Here is a 12,403-nt window from a genome sequence, read left to right as displayed (position 1 = left end):
AGAGCACTGGTATAGGACAGGAATCCTCCTGAACAACTAATCCAAAAGTGAGGTGCCCTGAAATGGAACCAGTCAGCCCTCAGGGTGGCTAGGTCAACCACAACTTTAAAAACCCAGTATGTCAGGGAAATGTATAGAAAACAGGTGACTCAATCCCAATTTCCCATGGACATCCACTTACCTTTGGGATATCTGAATGGTAAACAGACGGGTCCCACACAATTAGGATTCCTTCATTGTACAAACTGTCTTTGAGGAAGCCCGCTTCTGTGGTGACCAACTGCAGGAAGAAACACAGGCCGTCACCTGGACATTTACATGCGAGTGTTGGCTTGTAGTAGGACGTGACACATCACAAGTGCCACCTGAGGCCCTAGAGCCCAGTGAAGTGTCTAAGTTTTGGGGCAGCACTTGTGAGAAGACAGAGATGACAGCTGGAACTGTGTGGACCTTAAAGGACATTTTGTCATAACCCATCAGCCACACAGCCACTCAGACTTTTGAGATTATTGGAGAAAGGGTACAGTGAACATGGCTTGGGGTAGAGTCCCCTGTGGTCATGCCTTGTATGGAGGTCAGGGGGCTGAGGTTTAAAGTCAGAATCACATATAACCAAAATGATCTCTGAAAAGCTCTTCAATCACCTATCGAGCCTGGCAGGTAGTAGTCACTACAGAGCATGCTGGAGACAGACATGGGACATCTGAGAGTCCAATACAGGCACTGGCTTCTGCCACATCGGACCAGATGGCAGAACCTGTGCTTGAGCACCAAAGGAGTTGGCCCATGTGGAGGGGCCATCAGTCCAGTTCAGTTCAGTGGCTCAGTCATGTCCGACTCTTTGCCACCCCATGAATTGCAGCACACCAGGCCTCCCTGTCCATCACCAACTCCCGGAGTTCACTCAGACTCATGTCCATTGAGTCGGTGATGCCATCCAGCCATCTCATCCTCGGTCATCCCCTTCTCCTCCCACTCCCAATCCCTCCCAGCATCAGAGTCTTTTCCAATGAGTCAACTCTTCGCATGAGGTAGCCAAAGTACTGGAGGGGCCATGGCATACACTTAAACATGAGAATCCCCCCCAGGCTGGGGGGAGGCTCATGTGTGCCTTGCTGAGGAACCAGCCAGCCCCTCTCCTCCCCACACTCTCAGGCTCCCCAGCTCTTGGGCTAGCCCGGGCAAAATGTGACTGTGATAAGGCTCCGTAGGACATCCCTGCTGGATCAATTTTGCAAAACACATTAACAGCCTTCTTAAAAAGTATATTTATACACCTTGACTCAGTAATTTCACATTTTGCCTTTTATCCTAGGAGACTGGAAGAAATTATGCACAGAAATGTTAATTAAAGTACCTATTGAAATAGGAGAAGTGTGGCAGCAGAAGGTAAAAGCTACTACATTTATTACAGAAAGACCCGGCTCAGTTCTTGGCTTTGCCACATGTCCGATGACTGCGAGCAAGTCGGGAGGTCACTGAGGTCCTCGTGTCTCATCCGTGAGTGCAGGTAACACTGCCCTCCTATTTCAGGAGCTGTCCTGAGGATCCAGTGGGGCCACTACAGTGAGTGAGAAAGACCAAGGAGGGGCCTGAAGGCTTAGCAATGAAAGAAGTTGTGTCCCTCTTAAGGGACAAAGCTGATACACGAGACCAGCTGTCAGTCACCTTACAAAGGACGTGGGAGATACTGCCCAGGTTTAAACTGAGAGAAACAAATGGCAGAAATCAAATCAAGAACTGACTGGATTTGAAAGCAAGAATCACAACAGTAACCCCTCTCCACATCAATCGCTCACCATCACGAAGGCTGAGACCTGAACGGTGTCCCACTGTGGGAAGACGGGTTGTCTCTACAACCAAGAGTGGCAGTCTGCCATGAGCCTTTAAGATCATTTAGCTACCCCATTACTATCCTTTTCCCCAGATGTACGAAGGTCCTGGGAGCCTGAAGAACATCATCCCATTTCTTCAGTGTATCTTTGAAAGAAGAAATATTGGTGGTGGGCCCTCCTTGGCCAGAGACTGCGCAGTTGTACTGGGTGCTGAGGAGCCCCGGGCAGTCACAGGGTGCCAGAGTGAGGATGGGCATGAGGGAACCGTGTTAAGGGACAGGGAAGGCTAGGCCAAGCCAAGGGACTGAGAAGGGAGAGGGAAGAGGAGCTGGACAGAAGGGAACAACGTTCACACCCCCCAGAGGTGAGACTACATGGCAGACTCCCCATACCCATGCTCTCCTTCCTTGGAAACAATGTTTACCTCAGCACATGGCTACCTAAAATAAAGACTAGCCAAAATAAAAATTTCCTAGCCTAACAGCTAGGTGTGGCTGTGTGACAAAATGTTGGCCAATGGTGTGTAAGCAAGTGTGATTCCCAGAAACTGTTCTTAGAGGCAGGGTTATGACCTTCCTTGTTCCTTCCTCCTTGCTGCTGCAAACGGTGGGTGTAACAGCTGTAGCTTGAGCAGCCACCTTGGACCATGAAGTGGAAGTCACATGGTAGAACGGCAGATGCATGAGGTAGTAGAAGTCTGAGTTCCTGCCTCTCTGGAACACTACACCAGCTCTAGACTTCTTTTACATGAGAAATATACTTTTATCTTGTTAAACTAGTATTGAGAGGTGGGCAGAGTATTCTTGTCACTTGCTGACAAACCTAATTCTAGTTAGTAAAGTGAAGAGCTTGTTTAGGAATTGAAGGTGGTCCAGTGTGGCTTAGACACAAGGGGAGACCCTGAAGGGGTCAGAGGAATGTAGGTAAGTGCCACATGGGGGAGCTCAGGGTTTCCTCAGTAGATTACAGGACCAATGAGGGCTCGTGAGAAGGATCCAAACAGATCAGTGTTCTGGACTAGAATTTTTACAGAAAAGGAAGCTCAGATAGAAGATGCTACTGTAGCATAAGTAAAAATGATGGGGAAATGAAAAACTTACAACGGTCAGCTGTATGAATAATTCATGTACAAATATGAATAATCAATAGTATCTACCTAATAGGGTTGCGGCAAGGGTTCAACGACAATTGAACCTTGGACAATTGAACCACGTCTGTAGACTTGCAGACTAACTGGATGTTGAAAGTGAAGGAAAAAGAGGTCAAGGTGAGTCCTGGACCTCAGGCCACTTCCCTAAAATGAGAACATGGAAAGAACAGCAGCCGGTATGTGGGGATAAAATAGAGTTTTGAAGTTCAAAGATGAGGCAACTGGCCTGGAGTCCCACAGGTGAGAGGCCACCAGAATCAGAAGTGGGACCCACATCTTCCAACATCAAGCACTGTCCTGCTTCTGTGGGAAACATGGTAACTCACAGCACAGGAATTCAGTGCTATAGTCCAAAGGCAGAGTGGGCATCCTGGCAGACAGGGCTTTGCAAGATAGACATAAGGGATGGGCAGAGGGACACTCTCCCACTATCTTATACATGACTTCCAAGACTGACCTCAACAATGTCACTCCCTGTCCCCCCCACACTCCACACCCCCCACACACACCAGAAACTGCTGGTAGACTGACAGTGTCCTTTCTTAAGCTATGCTGCTTCCTATGTAGAGGACTGACACCAGGTGATTTATCCCTAACTCATGAGGATTAGAGATAACTGGGATTTTAAAAAAATGTTTCTCTCAAGCTGTCTTTTTAGTACACAAAGCCGGAGGCCAGGAGCAGTACTTCCTGCACCTTGATACTCTCCCAGGGTCTGTGGTGTTATTGTCCTCGCAAATCCAAGAGAGATGCAAAAAGTTTTCTCCTTTAGGATAAAAGATAACTATGATGATAGCAGATGCTGCTTAAATGATGTTTATTCTAAGCCAGATACTTTTATATGTTAGTTCATTTTTACAACAATCTTAGGTAACAATTCTTAATATACCCATTTTATAAATAAGGGAGTAGACTCAGAGATGTTAAGTATTAGTAGTTTACCCAAACCATATGGCTAGTAAATCGGGGAGTCTGAATGGGATCCCTTTTGTCTGGTTCCAGATTCTACACTTATAATCTACCTACTTCACTGCTAAGAAGATAGGGTGGAACACCTATGGCAGAAAACATCAAAGAAAGCACTTGATGAGGGTATGAAAGTGTCATGATGGGAGTCCCCTGGTGGTCAGTGGTTAAGAATCCACCTTGCAATGCAAGGTCAGGGAACTAAGATTCCACATGCTGTAGTGGAACTAAGCTTGCATACCACAACTAAGACCCGACACAGCTAAATGAATTTTTTTTTTAATGTGTCACAAGAATTTTGCTTCCTAAGTTTTCATGTGTCATACAGGAAAATCCTCAAAAGACTGAATCCAAACCCATGATTTTCAGAAGGGTAAACTGAGGTCTGAAACTTCCAGCTGGGTATAAGGCTGAACCAGGACCAGATTTCAGAGCCTAGCTCTTGGCAGACTTCTTTCTATAAATGACAAGATATTCAAATAAACCAGCACATTCTGAGGATCAGACTGATCTCAGTTCTCACTGTACACAGTGGAGAAATGGTCATTTACTTGAGCCACTTGAGACAAGTGAGAAAGTAACCTAGAGAATTAAGAAGAGGTGAAGGCAAATTCTTGTTTTATCTGAAGAGGAGGAAAAGAAAGAGACCAGGGCTGGGATCTGGTGGAAGGAAAGAGGAGAAACCAGCAAGCAGCCCTCAGCCTTAGAAGAACATAGCTCTGGACTTACCATATTAATTTTGGTACCCCTTTACATGAATGGAGAGTCAAAGATTTCCTCAAAAAAAAAAAAAAAAAAGGCTTAAAAGTGCTTGGGGAATTGGGAGACTACTTTGTGTCTAACTTGCTTGTGGTCTTAGGAGGGTCATTGCCCTATCTGGGCCCCACGTGCCTTATTTATAAGACATGACCATCCTGTAAGGCCCTGCCTGGGTGACTAGACATGTCTGGACAACATCTCAGTCCTTTGTCCAACTGCAGCACAAGAGACTTAAAAATAAAGCTCTTCTCAAATGCTCCTCTACTCACCCTCATGCAGAGTCTGACCTGAGTTCGGGGATCCCCAGGGCCTCATGATGAGGAAAGTAAGTCATTTCCAGAGCAACGGATCCCCAAAGAGAAAGTGCCAGGGAAGACTACATTGGGGAGATGGCTTGTTGCTATTTAGAAACCCGTTTAAAGTAGGCTTTCTAGTCATAAAGTTAGAAATAGTCACTGCAGAAAGTTAAAAGAGAATACAAGAATGCACACGTGCGTGCACACACAAACACATCCATCTATCTATGTACATATAGAAGAAAGTAATCATATGTAATTGCATTCTTCAGATATTCCCACTGTGAGTACGTGGGTCTTTTTTCTTACCAAATCTTTCTTTCCCTCTGTTACAAACTGAATTGTGTCCCTCCCAAATTCATATGTTGAAGCCCTAACCACCTATGTATTGGAGATAAGGCTTTAGGGAGATAATTAAGATTAAATAAGGTCCTAAAGATGGGGCCCTAATCTAATAAAACTGACATCATTATAAGACAGGGAAGAGATAGCAGAGATCTCTCTCTACCTTCAACTCACATGCACATGTAATGGCATAGAAGGGGGCCATCCTCAAGCCAGGAAGAGCCCTTGTCAGAAACCAACCTTGACATCACCTTGATCTAGTACTTCTGCCCCCGAGAACTGAGAAAATAAATCACTGTTGTTTCAGCCACACTATCTGTGGTGTTTTGTCATGGTGGGCCTAGGAAATTAATACACCTTCTGTGTGGGTGTGGTGTGGGTGTATGGGTGTAGATACTGATACATCTTAACTATAGAGTCTAGACTTAACAGTTTTGTTAAACTCACACAACAGTCCAGTTTGATGTCTTTTCATTTACTCCTCACATTATTTCCAAGCCCCAAACAGGGCTTGAAAAGGAAGCTCTAAAAGATTATGTACCTGGCCCACAATCACAGAGCTCAGAAGGGATGGAGCTACAGTACAAAGCAAGGTCTGCCCAACGTCTCATTATACTAAACAATCTTCTTTCAAAAATATTAAGGGATGATAAAATAAAGTTGTATTCTGGCTGTTAGATTTGCAAATCTGCCACAGTTGCAAAGCTAGTTAATGCTCTAGGAAGACAAAAGGATCTTCAGGGTCTTGAGGAGATCTGAAAAATGATATGGAGTCTGTGGGTCTTAAGGGAAGACCTGACTTTGCAAACTGGATCTAGACAGGGAAGTGCTAAACAGAAGGGCACCACAAATTGAAAATCCAAGAGTCCTGTCATTCAACCTGTAATCACAGGAGAAGCCATTCAAAGAACCATAAAGTAGTAGGGGAAATAAATGTTGGAAAGTACTTAAATGTTTGAGCAAAGGAGATTGATAGAATAAGCTGTGAAATTTACCCACAAAGGAGTACTATGCAGATGCAACAAAGAATGAAGAAGATTTCTGTGAACTGATATGGAGTGACTTCCAGAAAGCACTGGGAAAAAGCAGAGTATAGAAGAGCATATACAGTCCACTGCTTTTTTGTATGGAATATGGGAATTAAAAAAAGAAACATATATACATCTATCTGTCTTTACAGATACAAGAAATCACAAAACAGTAGTCAGTTATATACAAAGGGTGGTAGTGAAATAGGGTGGAAGGAATTCAGTAGGAAGTAATGCTTTTCTGAGTATGCCTTTTTGGATAGTTTTGAATTCTAGAAGCATGTTAACATTCTGCATATTTTTTTAGAAGAAGAAAAAGAAAAACCTAGAATTGAAACAAAATGAGTACAATTGAATTTCAAATGAATTCATAATCAAAGTGAAGAGAAACAGAAGAGCTAATCAAGGTAACTTGCTGCTGTTGCTACTAAGTCGCTTCAGTCGTGTCCGACTCTGTGTGACCCCATAGATGGAAGCCCACCAGGCTCCCCTGTCCCCAGGATTCTCCAGGCAAGAACACTGGAGTGGGTTGCCATTTCCTTCTCCAATGCATGAAAGTGAAAAGTGAAAGAGAAATCAAGGTAACTTAGGTACACATTATTTGGCCATAAACCCTTAATTTTGGGCAAGGTGTGAAAGAGAACTGCAAACAAATCCTAAACTTTAAATAGGTTTGCTTTATGTAGAGATATACAAAACAATTTTCAAATTACTCTAGATGTATTATAGATATAACCAAATAAATCAATGTGCTGATGTTGTTAGAGGAGGATTCTCACTGTGGAAGAAGAAGGGATGCAAATACATAATGGAAAGGCAAGTACCTTTATCTGAATAGACTGAGGTATCAACTAGAGTCTGTCATTTCTAAAACAGGCATATGTGCACATATATGCATGTGTCTATATGGATGTGTACATATACCTACAGGTATGCATATATATGGAGAAGGAAATGGCAACCCACTCCAGTGTTCTTGCCTGGAGAGTCCTGTGGACAGAGAAGCCTGTCCATAGGGTCACACAGAGTGGGACATGACTGAAGCAACTTAGCATGCATGCATGCATGCATTGGAGAAGGGAATGGCAACCCACTCCAGTGTTCTTGCCTGGAGAATCCCAGGGACAGAGGAGCCTGGTGGGCTGCCATCTATGGGGTTGCACAGTCAGACACGACTGAAGCGACTTAGCAGCAGCAACAGCAGCATGCATATATATGGGCTTCCCTGGTGGCTCAGACAGCAAAGAATCCTCCTGCAGTGGGGGAGACTTGGGTTCGATCCCTGGGTTTAGAAGATCTGCTGGAGAAGAGAACAGCTACCCACTCCAGTACTCTGGCCTGGAGAATTCCATGGAGTGTATAATCCATAGGGTCACAGAGTCAGACATGACTGAGCGACTTTCACATGCATATATATAAATGAACAAATACACATGTATGTGTACTGTGTGTGTACCAGCATATATTTCCTCTACCTACCGAAAGGGCCAAGAAGCAAAGATTACTTCATTAGGCATGAACATACCTAATACCTAGATCTTAGTTTCTAATGTCAGTTTTCACTTAAAGGAATCAGAGCTCCTTGGGAAGAAATGGCATATCCCAGAACTAGGGTAGAATAGTATGGGGAAGTAAAACTTACCATGATATCTCAGCACTCTTGCAAAAAGCCCTAGACCCCTGAGACTTTATAAATCATGATTATAAAATCTATAGCTAATTTGTCTAGTTAACTGCTCTTCTCTGACTCCAAACATAATGAAACTTTGCTTATATCCCCGAGAAGCTAAATGGTTATAACTCAGACTATAACTCAAGATTAATACAGAGATATTCTAAGAGATATTCTGGAGTAGGAAGAAAGAGACCTAGGAACCCAAAGAGAGCTCTAGATATGTTCATTTATATTCCAAAGGGCTGGAGTAAGAAGGGGGCTCTCTTTAGGAGGAAAAGAGGACAGCTACATCCTGCCTTTTATAAGCAAGGGGGGAAAATCACTTCTTTTTTGTTCCTTTCTTATGGGGTACTGGCTACTCATGTAGGATAATTGGCCTGGCTCTTATTGCATTGCCCTAGGAATAAAAACTAAGGCAGAGAGAGATTAATGCATTATTATTTAAGGTAAGGGATTTAAATAAAAGGCTTCCCAGGTGGCCCAAGTGGTAAAGAATCTGCCTGCCAATGCAGGAGATGTAAGAGACGTGGGTTCAATTCCTAGGTTGGGAAGATCCCCTGGAGTTGGAAATGGCAACCTGCTCCAGTATTCTTGCCTGGAAAACCCCATGGACAGAGAAGCCTGGCAGGCTACAGTCCATAGGGTCTCAGAGGAGTCAGATGCAACTGAGCGCACACATTTAAATAAGAAATCCATCACTGATCTAGAACACTTTGTGTGTACATTCAGGATAAAATTAATAAATATGAAATATTAAAAACCCAACAGATAGGTACTAATGAACTAGAACATCTTGTTATGCCAGAAAGTATAGGAGTATTTTAAAGAAATGATGAGGGCATGCATGTCACAGAACAAGAGCCAGTTTAAAGGAACTCTCACTAGCAGTTCCTTTGTCAAACCTGGGAAAAATCGAATACCTAGGTAGTTTGGAACTATAAAATGAATTATAAACCATTGAAATAGCAATCTGTGAGTTTTTATCAATAACAAACACAGAAAGAAAAGAAAGAAGGAAGAGAGGGAGGAAAAGAGCGAGGAAGGAAATAAATGGAGAATGAGAAGGGAGGCTTCTTGCTTATAGTAAAATTCTGAGTGCTAACTAGATGACATGGAGGAAGGGGAGCTGGAATTAAAAGACCATCATTTTGCAACCATAGTAAAGACTGGTTCAGGCAAAAGTGATCGCTACATGTTAAATGTAGCAGGAAATTTTGATGCAGAGCAGAAATTTTGATGCAGGGCATAGTATTAAAGTGTTCACTCACAGATTTCAAGGGAAAATGTAATTACACAGTGGTCTCATCAGACACCACCACATTTAGGTGCTCAAAATAAAAATCAGCTGAAGGGCAGATGGATATGGATGCCTCCTGATGTGATGTTCTAAGAGGGACACAATGTCATTTGTGCAGTTTTCCAGTGAAGAGGGCAGAAACTGAATTTACTCTTGAGAAAGCATCAGATAAACCCCCCCCAAAATTAAAGGACTTTTTTTTTTTTAATGTCAGTGTCTTAAAAGGTAAAGGCTATGGAGCTATTCCAGGTTAAAGGAGACTGAAGAGGCATGACAACTAGATACAGCCCCTGATCCTGAACTGGATTCTGTACTAGAAGAAAAATCATAAAAGACATCACTGGAGAAATTAACAAAACTGCAATGCAGCCAGATTAAAGTATGGTATCAATGTAAATATATGAAGTTGATACCTATGTTTTGCTTACCTGAGACAATATTCTTATTCTTAGGAAATACACATTAAACTATTTTCTTAGTTCAGGCCACTACAACAAATATACCACAGACTGAATGTCTTAAACAACAGACATTTATTTCTCACAGCTCTGAAGTCTGGGAAGTCCAAGATCAAGGTACCAGCAAATTCAGTTCCCATGTGAGGGCCCACTTCCTGGCTTGCGGATGGTTGCCTTCTTCCTGTGTCCTCCCATAGCAGAGAGAGAGCAAGTTCTGGTATCTCTGTTTATGACACCAATCCCATCATGGAAGCCTCACCCTCAAGAACTTCCAAAAGAACTTCTTTATATCTTGAGGGCTTCAAGATACGAATTTGGGGGAGAAGCATTCAGTCCATAACATTCTACCCTTGGATCTCCTAAAATCATGTCCTTCTCACATGCAAGTACATTTAATTCCGCTTCAACATCTTCCAAAGTTTTAACTCATTCCAGCATCTATTCTAAAGGCTGAAGTCCAAAGTTTTATCTAAACATTATCTAAACCAGAAAAGAACCAAATGATTCAAACTGAAGTAAAACCTCCTCCTGCTGTGAACCTGTGAAACTGGAATAAATTATGTGCTTCTGAAAAACAGTGGTGGAACAGGCATAGGATAGTCTCATTCCAAAAGGAAGAAATTGGAATGAATAAAGAAATGACAGGTTCCAAGAAGGTCCAAGCCTAGCAAAGTAAATACCATTATAGCTTAAGGCTGGAGAATAACCCTCTTTGGTTGGATGCTATGCATTATGGACATGGTGGAGCATCATTCCCACCTGCGTGGCTCTGCTGGGTAGGGGTCACTCTACCAAGGCCCTGGGCAGCTGCCATCTGGCCTATTGAGGTCAAGACAATCCCCTCTCCCCTTTGGAACCAAGGAAAGCAGCCCTGATGGTCTTTGAACATCATCACTGGGATCCCTTGTCTTGAAGAATGGTTTCTTTGCAGGCCAAGAGTTCTATAGTTTGGTCCCATAGAATCTAAATCTGACAGCCTGCCTTCAGCTTGTCTTTTTTTAGTTCAAACTAGCAGTGTTTCTGCTAGGGTGGCTGATTAGGTCTGTGATTCACTCCCAAACTGACCTTTTAAATCAAATGCTTGTTGGGCCATCTCCTTAGTGTTTTTGTCAAAACAAGCTTTCTCATTTTTTACAATATACAGATAGGCTGGGAATTTTCCAAATCTTAAGTTCTGTTTCCTTTTTGCTAAATAATTCCTTCTTCAATTCATTTCTCTCCTCTCATATTTTAATAAAAGCAGTCATGAGGAATCAAGCCATGCCTCCAACACATTCCCTAAGACAATTTCTAAAACTTGCCTCAGTTAGAGATCCAGTTTCTTCACTCACAAGTTCTACCTTCCACAAACATTAGTCAGTCAGTCAGTCAGTCAGTCAGTCAGTTCAGTCACTCAGTCATGTCGGACTCTTTGCGACCCAAAGAACCACAGCACGCCAGGCCTCCCTGTCCATCACCAACTCCTGGAGTTCACTCAAACCCATGTCCATTGAGTCGATGATGCCATCCAACCATCTCATCCTCTGTCATCCCTTCCTCCTCCTGACCTCAATCTTTCCCAGCATCAGGGTCTTTTCCAATGAGTCAGCTCTTCGCATCAGGTAGCCAAAGTATTGGAGTTTCAGCTTCAGCATCAGTCTTTCCAATGAACACCCAGGACTGATCTCCTTTAGAATGGACTGGTTGGATCTCCTTGCAGTCCAAGGGACTCTCAAGAGTCTTCTCCAACACCACAGTTCAAAAGCATCAATTTTTTGGTGCTGAGCTTTCTTTATAGGCTGACTCTCACATCCATACATGACCACTGGAAAGACCATAGCCTTGACTAGACGGACCTTTGTTGACAAAGTAATGTCTCTGCTTTTTAATATGCTGTCTAGGTTGGTCATAACTTTCCTTCCAAGGAGTTAGCGTCTTTTAATTTCATGGCTGCAATCACCATCTGCAGTGATTTTGGAGCCCAGAAAAATAAAGTCAGCCACTCTTTCCCCATCTATTTCCCATGAAGTGATGGGACCAGATGCCATGATCTTAGTTTTCTGAATGTTGAGCTTTAAGCCAACTTTTTCACTCTCCTCTCTCACTTTCATCAAGAAGCTCTTTAGTTCTTCACTTTCTGCCATAAGGGTGGTGTCATCTGCATATCTGAGCTTATTGATATTTCTCCCGGCAATCTTGTACCTAGTTCCAAAGCAACGCACACATAGGTATTTGTTACAGCAGCACTCTACTTCTCAGTAACAACAACAACAAAAAAATCTGCTCCAGCTACTATAACAAAATACCATAGACTAGGTATGGTAGAAATCAAAAGATATTGATCTCTCATAGTCCTGGAGGCTGAGAAGTCCAAGGTCAAGGTGCCAGCAGATTTGGTTACCGATGAGGGCTGCCTTCTCACTGTGTCTTCACGTGGCAGAGCGAGCAAGCTCTGGTCTCCCTCTTCTTATAAGGATCCTAATCCCTTCATCATGGGGACCCTACCCTCAGGACCTCATCTAAACATATTTCTCTCCCAAAGGCCCCACCTCCAAATACTATCATTCTGGAAGATAGGGTTTCAACATACAAATTTGGGGAGGCAGCTGTTAACT

The 12,403-nt window shown here is 43.1% G+C and overlaps 1 protein-coding gene across 5 annotated transcripts in view; it reads right to left on the bottom strand.

Moving 5' to 3' along the window:
• ST6GAL1 (ST6 beta-galactoside alpha-2,6-sialyltransferase 1) overlaps positions 1-12,403 on the bottom strand; it is a 142,439-nt gene that overhangs the window by 6,251 nt on the left and 123,785 nt on the right. For all 5 annotated transcript variants that reach the window (XM_040252879.1, XM_040252915.1, XM_040252897.1 and 2 more), the window contains one exon: positions 182-280. In XM_040252879.1, the coding sequence (XP_040108813.1) occupies positions 182-280 (99 nt within the window). The remainder of the gene's footprint in view (positions 1-181; positions 281-12,403) is intronic.

Source organism: Oryx dammah, unplaced genomic scaffold (assembly GCF_014754425.2).
Source record: "Oryx dammah isolate SB20612 unplaced genomic scaffold, SCBI_Odam_1.1 HiC_scaffold_2, whole genome shotgun sequence".
Lineage (NCBI taxonomy): Eukaryota > Metazoa > Chordata > Mammalia > Artiodactyla > Bovidae > Oryx > Oryx dammah.
This window is presented reverse-complemented; position numbering and strand designations above follow the sequence as displayed.